Source organism: Hyperoodon ampullatus (assembly GCF_949752795.1).
Source record: "Hyperoodon ampullatus genome assembly, chromosome: 5".
NCBI classification, from domain to species: Eukaryota; Metazoa; Chordata; class Mammalia; order Artiodactyla; family Ziphiidae; genus Hyperoodon; species Hyperoodon ampullatus.
The window spans coordinates 100,887,421-100,903,347 of NC_136918.1; the positions used below are offsets into that span (position 1 = coordinate 100,887,421).

Here is a 15,927-nt window from a genome sequence, read left to right on the forward strand (position 1 = left end):
CATCTTTATTACTCACTTACCTTTTGTGTTCTGTTTTTATCATTTTCACAGCTAAGGATATTTATGATGTTACACATTGTATATTACAGTTTTTCTCTATATGTAATATTTTTCAGGATTTACACCATTGCTCTATCCACTGTTTCCCAGTGATTAATTAAAAATGAAACTTCTATTTAGAGTTTACAATTATAAGCAGTCTCTAAGTTGTGAGAAGTAACACAATTTGCATACAGTAGATGGCAGAAATATGTTTAAAATTCTAAAAAACATTTTTGTAGCAGTTTATGCTCAGGAAAGACACAGTTGGTGAGTCACAGTCTATTTTAACAAAGTACTGCCGTAAACTGGAGACATTTTAAAGGAAGAAAGAATAAATCAGCTGTAATAATTATGAAGAATCACATTAATTCACTTTTATACCTCTTAATCTTAAAATGCAATATTTTCAGTCAGCCAATGAAATAAAATTAGATACTCTGTATGAAAAGATTCTCAAATTCTCCCTCATTAAATTTTAAGTTCTCTGAGGATAAGGAATACGTTTTGTTTACCTTGTATCACCATTGCCTAGGACAATGCCAAACTAGTATAGGTACAGAGATGTTTCATTTATTTATTCAGTGTTTTATTCACTGAATAAATAAATTCAGCTTAACTTGGTCTCAGGTAATTTACAAATGTTTGACAGTAAGACACCAAACACCATATTAACACAGCATTATTCTTTTCAGCATATAAAGCACACTAGTTTGTATATTACATTTTATGTTTTATTGATGGTGACATATAGCAAAACTTTAATATATATTAATTACCCACGGTCCCTTATAAATATTTAAAAGTTCTTTTTCACAAGCATAATCATACTACAAAGTCATATCATAAGCTAAGTTTTTAGAAGACAATTAAAAAAATAAAATGCATTAAAGATATCATAAATCAAGATGAGATACTGAGATAACTCTGACTTTACACATTCTAATTACAATCAAATGTAGACCTTTCAAGAAGTTGATAATTCTGGGGAGGGAGCCCTTCAGGAAACATTTAGTTTTTATATAATTAATGGCCAGATTAGCATACCTCAAGTCTTATGTTCTTAAAAACCTCATTCAGAGTCCATAAATGCAAGTAGAAGATTATCAAGTATTCTTAGATGTAAAAACAACTTTCAAAAAATTTAAAGTATTCAGTTTGCCTTAATATATATTCATTGAATTGAAAATTGTTGAGATTTCCGAATACTATCTTTTCATGTCTTCACAGCCTGGATCTGATCTGATAATAAAAACCAAATAAAAAATTATCAGTCTCTACAGGGCAAAACCCATTCTCTAAAGTAATCCAAGACATATCCATAAGAACATGGTAGAAACCTATGTGTGCGCTTTTTTCTTTCTTTTTTTTTCTTTTTCTCTTTTTTTTTTCGGTACGCGGGCCTCTCACCGCTGTGGCCTCTCCCGTTGCGGAGCACAGGCTCCGGACGCGCCGGCTCAGCGGCCATGGCTCATGGGCCCAGCCACTCCGCGGCATGTGGGATCTTCCTGGACCAGGGCATGAGCCCATGTCCCCTGCATCGGCAGGCAGACTCCCAACCACTGCGCCACCAGGGAAGCCCCGTTTTTTTCTTTTTAAAAGCACAATTCACACTATAGTTTGTATTTTTGTCATTTTACATGCACCTAATTAAAATCAACTAGTTCTACGAGGCTTGTATTAAAAAAAAGCAGTCCCTTGCCTCATCCCCTCTTTCTACTTTCGCAGGCAACTACTTTCAACTCCCTTTTAGGTTATTACCTGTGTATCTCTAAATAATATGCTTTTATTATCACTTCTTGAAATATCAGTTCCTTCAATGTAATAAGGGACTTCGGTTCTCACACACTTGTACACTGTTCTTCTGCCACGCTCATCATGTGACCAATACTCCCATTTTCCTAACACGGTGATGTAGTCATCAATAGGATGACTATGTGAATGCTATTCACAGCTGAAACGAGTGATATACGCCAGTTACTTTTCCTTTCTTCTACTACATTTTGTTTTCCCTGCAGTTATTAACTGTTCTTCATCCCCAACCCTGCCTTAGCTTTTTTTTTTTTAATGTACTTAACATTAATTCAATCCCACTACTCTCACCCTGTTTCAAACTTGACTATTATGAAGCATAATACACAGTTGATCAATTTCACTTTCTTGAAGAACTCTCCCTTAGTCTTGTGCAAAACTATTTAATCTGAACCAGTTGTTCTCCATGTTTGCCCGGTTATTTTCATATGAGATCTTTCATTATCACTCTAGGATCTCCACTATCATCCTAGCGATTCCTTCCCAACTCTTGTGCAGATTTTCCTATTTCCCTTATTTTTTCTTGTTGGTTTATTCTTTTGTTTTTGATCAGTACACCTCAGTGGCTACCTTAGTAAATGGTATAGAGAGTGAACTCTTGAGACTTTACATGGCTGAAGATGTCTTAATTATACAGTTATAATACACTGATACTGCCGGCAAATATTTTCTCCTTAGATTCTTCCAGGCATTGCTTCCAAGTGTTGCTGGTGAGAAGTCTGTTGCTACTTTGTTTCCTTATCCTCTAGATGAAACCTTTTATTTTCTTCTCAGGAAACTTGTAGAATCTTCCACTGTCTTCCAGTGTCGATTTTAATAATGATGCACCTTGGTGTGGGAATATTTTCATCCACTGCACTGGGCTCTCAAGGGGCCTTGCAACTAAAAACTCATCATTTAGTTCTGGAAAATACTGTTTGATGACTTATTTGATGACTTTCTCCCATTTTCTCTGTTCTCTCTTTTAGAACTTATTAGGTTATTAAGCCTCCTAAAATGACTCCTTACTTTACCTTTTCTTTCCATTCTTTGTCTTTTTTGCACCTTCTGAGTGTCTCTTTTTTATCTTCTTTTTATTGAGTTTTCCATTTCTACTATTCTACTATTATTTTCCAAGAACTCATTTTTTTTGTTCTTTGTTCTTTTTCAAGTAGTATTCTTGTCCTATTCATGAAAGTAATACATTCTCTCTTATCTCTTTGAAGCTACTCTAATAGTTTTTTGAAATGTTCTCCCTAAACAGTCTTCGTCTAATCTGCTTTTTTGGTTTATGTTCCATAATTCTAATGTTTTGATCTTCAAATACTTGGTGATCTTTTGCTATCTTCTCATATGTATGGGTGAACACTATAAAGCTGATTGGAATTTTGTTACATGTGTGAGGCTTGTCCAAAGTGATCTTCAGTCTAGTGTATCTAGCTAAGCCATTTCCTTGAGAATTTCTGATGTTAATATGTTTAGGTCTTTTCTCTTAGTCTGGTCTGACTCCTCAAAGTTGACTTGCTATCTCCTACCTATTGCCAGTGTCTTGTAGGAGAAATAGGAGAAGGCAGAAGACGGTTATAACCTTCAGTAAGAAACTTTCAGTTACTCCTCATTTTCAGTTCAGCATGCCAACATACAGTTGTGCTTGGTGTTCTCCAATCCAGGGATACTATTTGACTCTCTGCAAAGAAAGAAACTTCAATCTTCTTTAGGGGCAAGGATGTAAAACTGTCTTCTCCTTTCTGTCTCACCTCATCCTTATTTCCAATTTCCATCAATTTCTGAGCCTTTGAGGGGATCTGCAATGTAAATTAGGATGTCTTCCAGCTTTCTCCAGTGCTAGCTTAGAATTCTGCTTTCTCAGGTCTGTTAAGTTATTCAACATTCATTAGATATTTGGCTTCCAAAATTTGGTTGCCATTTTTGTCGCTCCCATTCTTTTTGGGTTAAATGGCTTTAAACAGAAGTCTCTTTACTGTTAGTGAGATCTGAAGAGGGGATGAAACTAAGTGTGTGTTCAACCCTCGGTCTTTCATTGGAATACTCATATGCATAGTTTATAAAATTCTTATATTAAAACCTGGAAGCATTATTAACTTTTCACATACAGATAAAGTGATACAATGAATAAGTTTCATTAGTCACGTGAGAGGATTTCTTTTTATAAATATCTCTCTTTACCTCTGCAATGGTTTCTGTATATTCTGTGGTGGTTTTAAAAAATATTTCATGGTCTACTCATGGGTTCTTGTCTTTGAGCTGTAGTGCATAGGTAATTATTGAGAATCCTTCCAAAAGAGAATGGAATCATGGCACAAAATGTGTCATTTAATGTTTTACCCCCAATTTTTCAACCGTAAACTTAAAATAATAAGATTAAATTGGTCCAAAATGAACCAGAGGACTTCTGGTTTATCATGCTAGGAAATTTCAGAATTTTGCAAGGAAAATGAAGAGATATAAGTTCAGAACATCTTTCACAGATTTACAGAAAAACTTTTGGCTAAAAAGTTAACAGTTATAGGCACAGACTAGTCTCCTATATTTACGGCTACCTATTTTGCAATATAGGTTTTCCCCTCTTTTCAAATCCAGTGAGACAGTTAGGAACATTAAAAACGTAAACTATTTACTGTTACATAGAAATTATGAACGAAGGATCTCCTACTCAAAACCAAACTGATATACTTTTAAATCTACATACTAAGTTTCCTCCTCTACTAAATAGAGAAGTTAGGTAAAAGGGTAAATTTAACATTTTTTGAGTGCTTTCTTATGGTAGGCACTTTAACACATACAGTATTTCATTTAATCTGTATGGCAATTTTTGAAATTTTATTTTTTAATTTTACAGATGAAGAAAATTATTTTTATAAGATAATTAGAGACATTAGTTAATAATTAATAAGTAGTGGAATAAATCTGCTAGACTTGAAAGCCCAAGTGCTTTTTAGTACTATTCCATGCTGCCCACATAAAATGGGGATACTACTACTTACTTTGCAGAGAATTGTTGTAAAGGTTACATAAAATAATATGGTAACACAAGGGCACAAAAATTTTTCCAATAAAGTATCCTTCTTACAAAGACTTGGGAGGTAAGATGCAAAGATAATGGATCAGAAAAGTCAAAGACACAAAAATTAGGTAAGACCAGAGTTGGCAAGTGGCACTGTGATGTTGGATCGTTACTGACACCTAGTGGCCTCATTGTTACAGACAAAATAACCACCCCCAACCCCCCAAAAAACAGAGAGATCTACAATTTAAAATCCAGATGACCATCAACCTATTTTCAGTAAGTTACTGTGCTTTGAATTACTATATTATGAGCAATTGTGGTGTCTCCATCCATGCTATATCTCCACTGTGAACAATAATAAACACTTGTAAAATAAGAAGTAAAGGCTGAAAATATGCTTCTAGTGTCTTCTCTGTAATGTTCTTCTGTAACCTATCTGTTTTATGTGGGAATCAGTCCCAGAGTGGTCACTTTGACCACTTCTTTGCACAGTCTAGGAAATGAAGTTGGTGTGTTCACAAAAAAATCCCACTAGCTCTTCTGAGAACTACTAGAGGTTCTCAGTTAAGTTTCACTTAATTGTAAAATATAACTAGAAGGTTCTTTGCAGTTTAATGGTAAATGTCATGATGACAACACAAAAGAGAAAAAAATACAATGGTCTGTGCAGTTACCTAAAACACCACATTTTACTAATAACACATAGAAATATTTATCAGATGTACATTTAGTACTTTGAACCAAAGAAATACTAAGTCTCTTTATGTATGGACAAGCAGGTTACTCTTAGATCCACTATGACATACAGAAGAGAAAAAAAAAAAACACAAATAACTGGAATTAAAAGGGTTGTGTAGAAGAAATTAAATTTATAGCCACAAGACTACAGCTAGATTTTATAACCTCTTGTTATTTCACCCTTGTTCAGGGCAGGGAGATTCCTAATAGAAATCATCCTCAATTGTCTTGCTCAAAAATGGAAATTTTTTGGCCTGACCTTCAAGGGTCATGTTATAAGAAGGACCTATAGAACTTGGTTTCATTCACATGCACATTTTGTTGCTCTCTGTGGGTCACTGTGCTTCAATCCATTCCTGTGTCTAGTAGACAATGTAACCTTAGGAAAAATGATGTATCTTAATTTATGATAGCTATTGTGATGAATAACAAATAGAACAGTGATTACAAAACATTAATAGAATACCAGCATATATAATACTAAATATGAATATTAAAAGTTGTAAAAACACGCCATGAATAAATGGAGCTACATATGGTGTATAGCATGATTCTTGAATGATACATGCCATGAAGATTTATTTTTAGTTATTGACAGTAAGGTCTAAAGTTTGTCCCAAACTTCAAATGTGCTTCTGTTACTAGATCTGACAGAAATTTGTTGCCATAAATTAAAATTATTTTCTAGAGATGTCATGCATGTTGATATAAGAACTTTATTTAAATAAATCCTTACAAAAATGTAATTGAAGTAAATGGAGCAAAGTATTGGATACTTACTGTATTGTTTTTTCTGATAGCAGAAATAAATGGAAACAAGAGGAAGAAAGGCAGTGATATAATAAAAATAAAATGTAAAGAAGGAAAGAAAACATGAATGGAAGGGAAATAAAGACTGAAGATGCACAGTATTTTGTGATGTACCTTGAAGCCAGTCTACACCTTCTTGCAATCCTTCTCCTTTTATGGCATCACTAGCACTGCAATAAAATCCGTAAAAAAAAATCCATTTCATTACATCATAAAACTACAAGAATAAATAATTACAATTTTGCCATATAGCAAATTAATATATTCTACTAACATATCTCAGCAAAACTGGCTAAGCACTGAAACTGAATATATATAGGATATAAAAGTCTAAGTGTTCAGGAGCAAGACATGAGAAAATTATTCATAATTTATATGGACATTTGGAAAAGTGTATCACTAAAAAGTTACTATTCTAGGAATATTACTCAGACTGGCATTAATGAAACATACACTTTGAGTTATTGTTCCAGTAGCGGAAATGCGTTATAGAATACACAACCCTACCAGCCCCAATGATTCAACAGCATTTATTTATTAGAAATGCTATACTTCGGTTGTAATTTAGCCATAGGATGGAGTGACTTTATTTGACATGAAATTTGATATCTAAAAGGCATAAACCTGTAATTGTAACTTTGGTAAACTGGTAGAATAAAAAAACTCCAGGAGATTTCAACCACAGTTGTTTATTTATTGGCTTCAAAAACCTGGATAGGTTGTAACTCTTCTGCCTTCAGTTTCTGCCTCTGTAAACTGGGGGAATATCACCATTGGCCTCAGGTGATTATGGTAAGAATTAAATATTTGAGATATGGATATAAAACACTGAACACAGGATCTTTTAATTGTCTTTCCATTCTTGAGAGTAAACCTAAATCCTTACTGTGACATTATTTTATAAATAATAAAAACTTATATAAACTAAAATAATAAAATGCAGAAGGTTTTTAGGGTATCAAATAATCCTTTTCAAAGACTCAGACTAATAGCTTCTCATAACATGTTACTGATATAGTTATTTCCTTTCAAAATATAATCGTATAATAACAATTAGTATACGTAATTAGATTTTCTGAATGATTAGGGTTCATTTTAGTGTGCCGAAGCATGATTTTAAAATGTACTCAATTACCTTAAAGCTGTTAATTGGATTCTAATCAAAACAGAAATTACTTCCAAGGAATTACTTGTTAGACTAAGAATATGACTTATCATAGAATTATTTTAAAACAGGAAGACAGAAACAAACAGCATAAGATACACAATTATTCAAAGCAAACTATGAATTACCTATATTAATGGCAAAACATCAGTAACTGAAATACTTATATCAACTAAGATCAATGTATTCATTTTATTACAAACTTCTAGTCCCAAACAAGAGTACAGTACCATGAAGAAATCCTTCCCCTTTGGTGGAGGTGTCACTACCCTACTAAAAACCCTGCATCTTTTCCTAATAATTCCCAAATGTTTAAATTTTACCTTTCCTTTCAAATAAATCGTTAAGACTTGTAATTGGAATAAAAGCCAAAGTCTTTACCATTTCCTACAAGGCCCTATGTGACATGGCCCCTGGTTATTTCTCAGTGGCCTCATCTACAATTTCCCCCTAGATCTCTCTGTCCCAGCCAGCATGGACTTCTTGCTGTTCCTAGAAAACACCGGGCACATTCTCGTCCAAGAGCCTTTTCACTTGCTGGCCTCTCTATCTGGAAAGTTATTCCTCTAAACCTTTGTGTGAACTGCTCCCTGACTTCAATTAGATCTCAGAGAGGGACCACATCCATTATTCTTTCTCTTACTATTCTACTTCATTTTTTTTCATCCTCCCAACTGACATTTTATACATCCATTTACCTGTTTTCTTATCTGTCTCCCTCACAAGATAGTAAAAAAGCAAATACGTACATATATCACACCAGGGACTTAGTCAAAGAACACACTGGAAGAACAATAACACAATCAGACCTGAAAATCAGAGTTGACTATATGTTTAGTACACTGGTCAAAAATAAACCAAAAATTTTTTCCTTTAATTTTCCAGACTATATTTCTCTATGAGCTCTTCTTTACTGACCAAATTTACTTGTACCTAAGACAAGAGAGATGCAATATTTTATCTCTGCATCACTGAGTGCTACTTTCTTTCTCTAAAATTAATGGATAAATGTATTTTTAATTTCATACATGCTTTAAAAACACTGCAAAAGATAAAAACAAATTTAACAAGTGAAACACTAATTGGAACTTAGTGAGATGTCCAGTTTGAATTAAGGAGAAGTCAAAATTTTAGATAAATTCGAAAGAAAAACTTGGTATTCTTCTATAAGTTGTGTAATATAGAAACTGGCAATGTTATAAGTCCATATCCTTTTAGCATCAGGTATTACTTTTTTCTCTCACTAAATAATATTCAGATGTCATAATAAATCTGTTAAAATTCAATTACTAATTATTTTAAGTAGAAAGAGATTTTTCCATTTGTAAAATTAATTTCTACTTCGAAATTAAGAGGACTGCATCTTTTACTAATTAGTCCCATGTTTTGAATGTTGTACTTTCTATCAAAGCAATCACAACACTTAATGCAAAAATTAAAAATGATTCTACTTCAGATGTTATCAATTTAAGTATGATATACAAAAATACAAAGGTTCTGTCTCAAGATATTTCTCTACCCCAAGTCCCTCCTTTCTTCACCAACCAAATACCACAAAACCTCAAATTCCAACTCAAGAATCACTTAGTAAACACTGACTTTTCCTCTGATTTCCAAAGTAAGGAGGGTTTTACTTGAGATATGAAGCCTTGGGCACAGAAAAGTTTCAAGGGCTTTCTCAAGCTCTTCTCTTTTCAGCACCAAGGTTAGCTCTTAAAGGTCTTCTCTGAGCTCTACCACTTCCTTGTTTTGTGTTCAGCCTTTCTCTATAGATATCTTCTTATAAAAAGGGGAAAAATGGCAAGAGAAGGATATCTTCCAGCACGGAGAGGTAAGCAGGCGGATAGAAGGAAGGTTAATTTAACATAAGGTAGTGGTAGGCTTTAAAATGCTAATATATAACTTCTGGTTATCCTTGTTAGAATATTTTGGTAGAAAGGCACACTGGAGTTAAATACATTAGCAAGAAATTGCTTTCCAAATAAACAATGTATAATAATTTCAGACACTAATTATTTAAGAGTTCAACCTTATTAGTATGTCCAAATAAGATTAATTTTTGCATTTCTATTTATTCATATCAACAAATACTTATTGTATATCTACTAAGTAGCAGGTACCATTACTATTCTGGGGGTTACAGAGTAAACAAAATCAATGAAATCCCAGCTCTCATGGTACTAATGCACAAGTGTAGGAAGACAGACTATAAAACAAAAAAGAAAAGAAGAAGGGGTCACATGGCAATACAAAAGTAAAGCAAAGTAAGGAAAAAACAAGAGACAGGGGTAAGGTATAGTGATGTTTCAGAGTTATTAAGAGAGGTCTCTTTCCTGAAGGAAGTGCAATGACAAGCAGGAAAATTATTTTAAAGAATGATTCCGACAAAGGGAGTAACAAGTACAAACACCTTGAGGTGGGACTGTGGTTGGCTGATTCAATGTGCAGAAGGAAATCAGTGTGGCTGAACTTGGGTGAGTAAGTGGGTTGTTTAAGTTGTTCTTTTAAAGAGTTGTTTTTATTTGTCTATCTCTGAAAAGATTTGAAAAGGTTTTAACAGTAATATATTAATGAATGCCTGCAAGCCACGATTCTATAAAACAAAATCTTTACCTTACATCCTACCACTTATACAGTGAGCTTGAAAAAAAACCTTAAAGTTTGGAGATTTTTTCAGAATGATAAAATGCAAAGTAAATATAAAACTTTACCAAATATGCCATGGTTTATCTTTGATGTTCTCTAAACACAGCAATTGAGACACTTTTACAGATGTCACTGCATCTCTAAGATCCATTTTGTTCGCAAAGAATAAAATTGGTATCCGGCGGTGCTTAATATCTAAAAGAGAAAATAAGACTACCATCACATTGCCAGCTTTTTGGGTTACTTTGTCCCAAATCCTTAAAACTGTAATCCACTGAAATTGTTTTCCAATCACTTCTTCCCATATCACACATACATAAACATTTAAAGACATATACTGTGAAGCATGTATTTGAGTGACAGGAGAATTTTAAAAATACCTCTTCCTAAGATTATCTGCCCTCTGGTTGCAACTGTAAACTAAAGATGGATGAGGTGGGATGGGGGGCTCATTAAAGAGTTACTGAACAGCACCTAGAAAAGGGTCAAACATTTTGGGTTTCATTTTTACTGTCAACAGAAAAAGAGGTCAACTTCAAACAGAAGTAGGAGTATAAAATGGATCCTGGTTTTATATTTTAGTTGCAGCATTATAAGTAACCTAGATACTTTAACAAGATGTTTTTACCTTGTTACAATTTTGGGAGCATTTTTTTTTACTTTTGAATATATAATACATATAAATCGTTCAAAATTCAGAAGAGACAAAATTGTATGCAGCAAAAGAACCTCCTCCCTCCCACCTTTGTCCTAGTCCATACACCTGTCCTCCCTAGAAGAGGCAACCCATATCATCATCTGTTTCTTGGCACCTTGGCATCTTTTTATGAATATTTTACATATTTGAAAACAATTATTATATATTATTCTTACAGCAGACTATTCTCATTATTTTACACCTTTTGCTTTTCACTTAATTTCATAGCTTGGAGATTGTCCCATATCAGTACATAGAGAGCAGTTTCATCATTATTTTAACAGTTGTGAATGTCCTGTCTTTCAGTACTATGTACCATAATTTATGTTTCAGTACTACGTACCATAATTTATGTATCTAGTACCCAACTGAGATATATTTGTGTTGTTGCCAATATTTACAACTATAAGCAATGTTATAATGAATAAACTTGTACATACAAAAATTTGTACAGGGGCCAGAACATCTATAGGATAAATTTGAGAAGTGGAGTTGCTGGGTCAAAGGATATGTAAATTTCTAATTTAAAAATTCTCCCATAGTTTCTTCCACTGCTGTAATAGTGTAATTTTTATATTTAAATATTTAGTCCAGCTGGAATTTATCCTGGAGCAGAGAATTTCAGAGTAGATAAAAAAGTAAGATATGAAGTTTACAAGAAGCACACTTTGAACTTAAGGACACAAACAAGTTGAAAGTAAAATTTAGGCATGCAAAACGTATTATGCATATGCTTAAGTGTAAGAAAGCTGGCATGGCTACATCAACATCAGACAAAGTAGTATTCAAGACAAAGGGTATTAGCAAAGAAAAAGAAAGGCATTTAAAAATTATAAAAAGGTGAATCAATCAAGAAAACAAAACAATTTTAAGTGTGTATCTAATAGACAAGCTTCCAAATACATAAAGCAAAATTTGAGAGTATTAAAGGGAAAATCAAATAAATTCACAATCATAGTGGACACTTCAACACCCCTCTTTTAGAAATTGATAGACAAGTAGACAAAAAAAAAAAAAATCAGTAAGATTGTGGGAGATGTGTGATTGTTTTCCACAGGACTGAATGAGGAAGCAAATTTGGGTGGTGTCTGTGGGAAGAAAAGGCTCCCTGTCCACACCCCCTGACATCTGATGCCTGGCTGTGCTGCTGCTTGTCCCAGATGATTATCTTAAACCGCAGCACAGAGCCTTCATTTCCCGGACTGTCCCCAGGCAGTTTATTCTCTACTCTCTCAGGTGCAAAATGGAGTTCACTTCCTCTCATGGGCACACCAAAATCACAACTGTTTTCAGAACAGCCATCAATGAAAAAGACCAGAACATATCAGAAAGGATATTCTACAACTAAATATATAAAGAAGGAATCACAATGCGATGGTTAGGAGGGGTGGAGTAGAGATATAGTCAAATCCCATACCCCTGGGTAGGCGAGCCACAAATGAGTGAATAATTATAACTGCAGAGGTTCTCCCAAAGGAGGGACAGATCTGAGCCCCATGCTAGGCACCTGAGCCCAGGGGTCCTGCACTGGGAAGACGAATCCCCAGAGCATTTGTCTTTGAAGGCTAGCAGGGCTCACTTTTGGGAGACCCAGAGAACTGGGGGAAATAGAGACTTCACTCTTAAAGGGTGCACATAAACTCTCATGGGCTTCAGGACTCTGGGCAGAAGCAGTAATTTGATAGGAACCTGGGTCAGACCTACTTGCTGATCTTGGAGAGGTAAAGCTCACCCTGGGGACAAAGACACTGGAGGCAGCCATTTTGGGGAACTCGTTGTACCATGTGGACACTGGTGCCAGTAAGCTCATTTTGGAATCCTTCTCTAGCTTATCCCAGCCTTGCCCTGGCCAGACCCTGCTCTGGGACTGGCTGGGTCCTGGCCCTGCCCACTAGTGGGTGAACACAAGCTTCAAGACATCCTAGGCCCCATACCCAACTGTGTCAGGAACCAGCCCCACCCACCAGCGATTCAATACCTGCTCTGGGACCCCTGGGCCCTGCAACCAGAACCCAGGACTTGGCTCTGCCTGCCAGTAGGTCAGCACTAGCTCCAGGACGTGGCTTCAGCCACCAGTAGGCAGGCAACAGCCCCACGATTTCCTGGACCCTGACTCTGCCCACCAGTAAACCAGCTGTAGCCCTAGGGCCTCTTGAGTTTATGCAGTCAGCTACCTCGAGAGCTGATCCTGCCAACCAGTGGCCATCAGCCTCCACACAAAGCAGGACCTGGCAACCAATGAACCAGGAGCCAACCAGGCCTACCAAGCTACTCGTTAGCCCAACACAACAGAAGGACCCATACAGCCTCATAGAGGGTAACCCCTAGAGCATATAGCTCTGGTGACAAGAGAGGAGTGTACTGTTGAGACACATAAGACATCTCTTACAAAAGGCCACTTCTTCAAGGTTGGTGAATATAACCAACCTATCAGATACACAAAAATAAAAACAGAAAGTTAGGGAAAATGAAGTGACAGAACAACATGTTCCAAACAAAAGAACAAAATAAAACTCCAAAAGAAGAACTAAGTGAAGTGGAGCAAGGAAGTCTACTTGAGAAGGAGCTTAGAGTAGTGATCATAAAGATGATCAAAGAACTCAGGAGAAGAATGGATGCACAGAGAGAGAAATTAGAAGTTTTTAACGAAGAGTTAGAAAATATAAAGAACAACCAGAGATGAAGAGTACTATAACTGAACTGAAAAATACACTAGAAGGAATCAACGGTAGACTAAATGATACAGAGGAACAGATCAGCGACCTGGAAGATAGAGTAGTGGAAACCACTGATGTGGAACAGAAAAAAGAAAACAGAATGAAAAAACATGAGAACAGTTTAAGAGACCTCTGTGACAACATCAAGCACACTAATATTTGCATTATGGGGGTACCAGAAAAAGAAGAGATAGAGAAAAGGCCTCAGAACATATATGAAGGCATAATAGCTGAAAAACTTCCCTAACCTGGGAAAGGAAACAGACATCCAAGTCCAGGAAATACAAAGTTCCATACATGACTAACTCAAAGAGGAGCACACCAAGACATTGTAATTAAAATGGCAAAAATTAAAGATAAAGAGAGAATATTAAAAGCAGCAAGAGAAAAGCAATGAGTAACATAGAGCAGAAGTCCCATAGGGCTATCAGCTGACTTTTCAGCAGAAACTCTGAACGCTAGAAAGGAGTGGCAGGATATATTTAAAGTGATAAAGTGAAAGACCTACAACCAAGAATATTCCACCTTGTAAAGTTCTCATTCAGAACTGATGGAGAGATCAAAAGTTTCACAAACAAGCAAACGTTAAAAGAGTTCAGCACCACCAAAACAGCTTTACAAGAAATATTAAAGGAACGTCCCTAAGTGAACAAGAAAAAGACACAATGAGAAAGGTGAAAAGCATGAACGGAAAAAGCTCATCAGTAAAGGCAAATGTGTAGCAAAGATAAGAAACCATCCATGCACAAAGGTAGTAGAAAAGGTTAAAAGACAAAAGTAGAAAAAAAAAAAAAAAGACAAAAGTAGTAAAATCATCTATATCCTCAATAAGCAGTTAAGGGATACACAAAACAATTAGATGCAAAATATGATATCAAGGGGGCTTCCCTGGTGGCGCAGTGGTTGAGAGTCCGCCTGCTGATGCAGGGGACACGGGTTTGTGCCCCAATCCGGGAAGATCCCACATGCCGCGGAGTGGCTAGGCCCGTGAGTCATGGCCGCTGAGCCTGCGCGTTGGAGCCTGTGCTGCGCAACGGGAGAGGCCACAACAGTGAGAGGGCTGCGTACCGCAAAAAAAAAACAAAAAAAAAAACAAAAAAATATGATATCAACAACAGTAATCATGAGGGGAGGAGAGTACAAATGCAGGCTTGTTAAAATGCATTAGAAAGTAAGATATCAGTAACTTAAAAAAAATATACATATATGCATATACATACATACATATATATATACCTCATGATAACCACAAACCAAAAATCTATAATAGATATACACACAAAAAAAGGAGTCTAAATATAACACTAAAGAGAGTCATCAAATCACAAGAGAAGAGAACAAAAGAAGAAACAAACAAAAAAGAGATATGAAAATAACCTAAAACAATGAATAAAATGGCAATAAGAACATATATATATCAATAATTACTTTAAATGCAAATGACTTAAGTGCTCCACTCAAAAGACATAGAATGGCTGAATGGATACAAAAAGAAGACCTGTACATATGCTGCCTACAAGAGACTTACTTCAGATCTAAAGACACACACAGGCTGAAAGTGAGGGAATGGAGAAAGTTATTCCATACAAAAATGGAAATTAAAAGAAAGCAAGGAAAGCAATATTTATATCAGACAAAATAGACTTCAAAATGAAGACTGTTATAAGAGACAAGGAAGGACATTACATAATGATCAAGGAATCAATCCAAGGAGATATAACAATTGTAAATATATATGCACCCGACATAGAAGCACTTAAATACATAAAGCAAATATTGACAGATGTAAATATGGAAATTGAAAGTAACACAATAATAGTAGGGGTCTTTAACTGCCCCTTCCATCAATGGACAGATCATTCAGAAAGAAAGTCAATACGGAAACATTAGCCTTAAAAGACACATTAGATCAATGGACTTGATAGATATATACACGACATTCCACCTGAAAGCAGGAGAATACACATTCTTTTCAAGTACACATGAAACATTCTCCAGGATAAATCACATGTTAGGCCTCAGTAAATTTATGAAAACTTAAATCATATCCAGCATATTTTCCGACTACAATGTTATGAGACTAGAAATCACTACAAGAAAAAAAATTGCAAAAAACAGAAACACATGGAGGCTAAACAATATGCTACCAACCAACCGATGGATCACTGAAGGAATCAAAGAGGAAATCAAAAAATACCTGGAGACAAATGAAAATGAAAACACAAGGATCCAAAATCTATGTGACACAACAAAAGCTGTTCTAACAGGTAAGTTTATATTGATGCAAGCTTACCTC

General features: G+C 35.3%; 1 protein-coding gene across 2 annotated transcripts in view; it reads right to left on the reverse strand.

Annotated features, from left to right (window-relative positions):
• Window positions 1-872: 872 nt before the first annotated feature.
• The window catches only part of ARL6 (ARF like GTPase 6), a gene marked incomplete at its 5' end in the record, with an annotated part of 53,891 nt that continues 38,836 nt past the window's right edge, over window positions 873-15,927 (reverse strand). The window contains 4 exons of one of the 2 annotated variants that reach the window (XM_079704253.1): window positions 873-1,281; window positions 6,377-6,389; window positions 6,521-6,576; window positions 10,283-10,412. In XM_079704253.1, the coding sequence (XP_079560379.1) occupies window positions 1,248-1,281; window positions 6,377-6,389; window positions 6,521-6,576; window positions 10,283-10,412 (233 nt within the window). In that variant the 3' untranslated portion in view covers window positions 873-1,247. The remainder of the gene's footprint in view (window positions 1,282-6,376; window positions 6,390-6,520; window positions 6,577-10,282; window positions 10,413-15,927) is intronic. The other variant, XM_079704254.1, reaches the window with a different exon arrangement.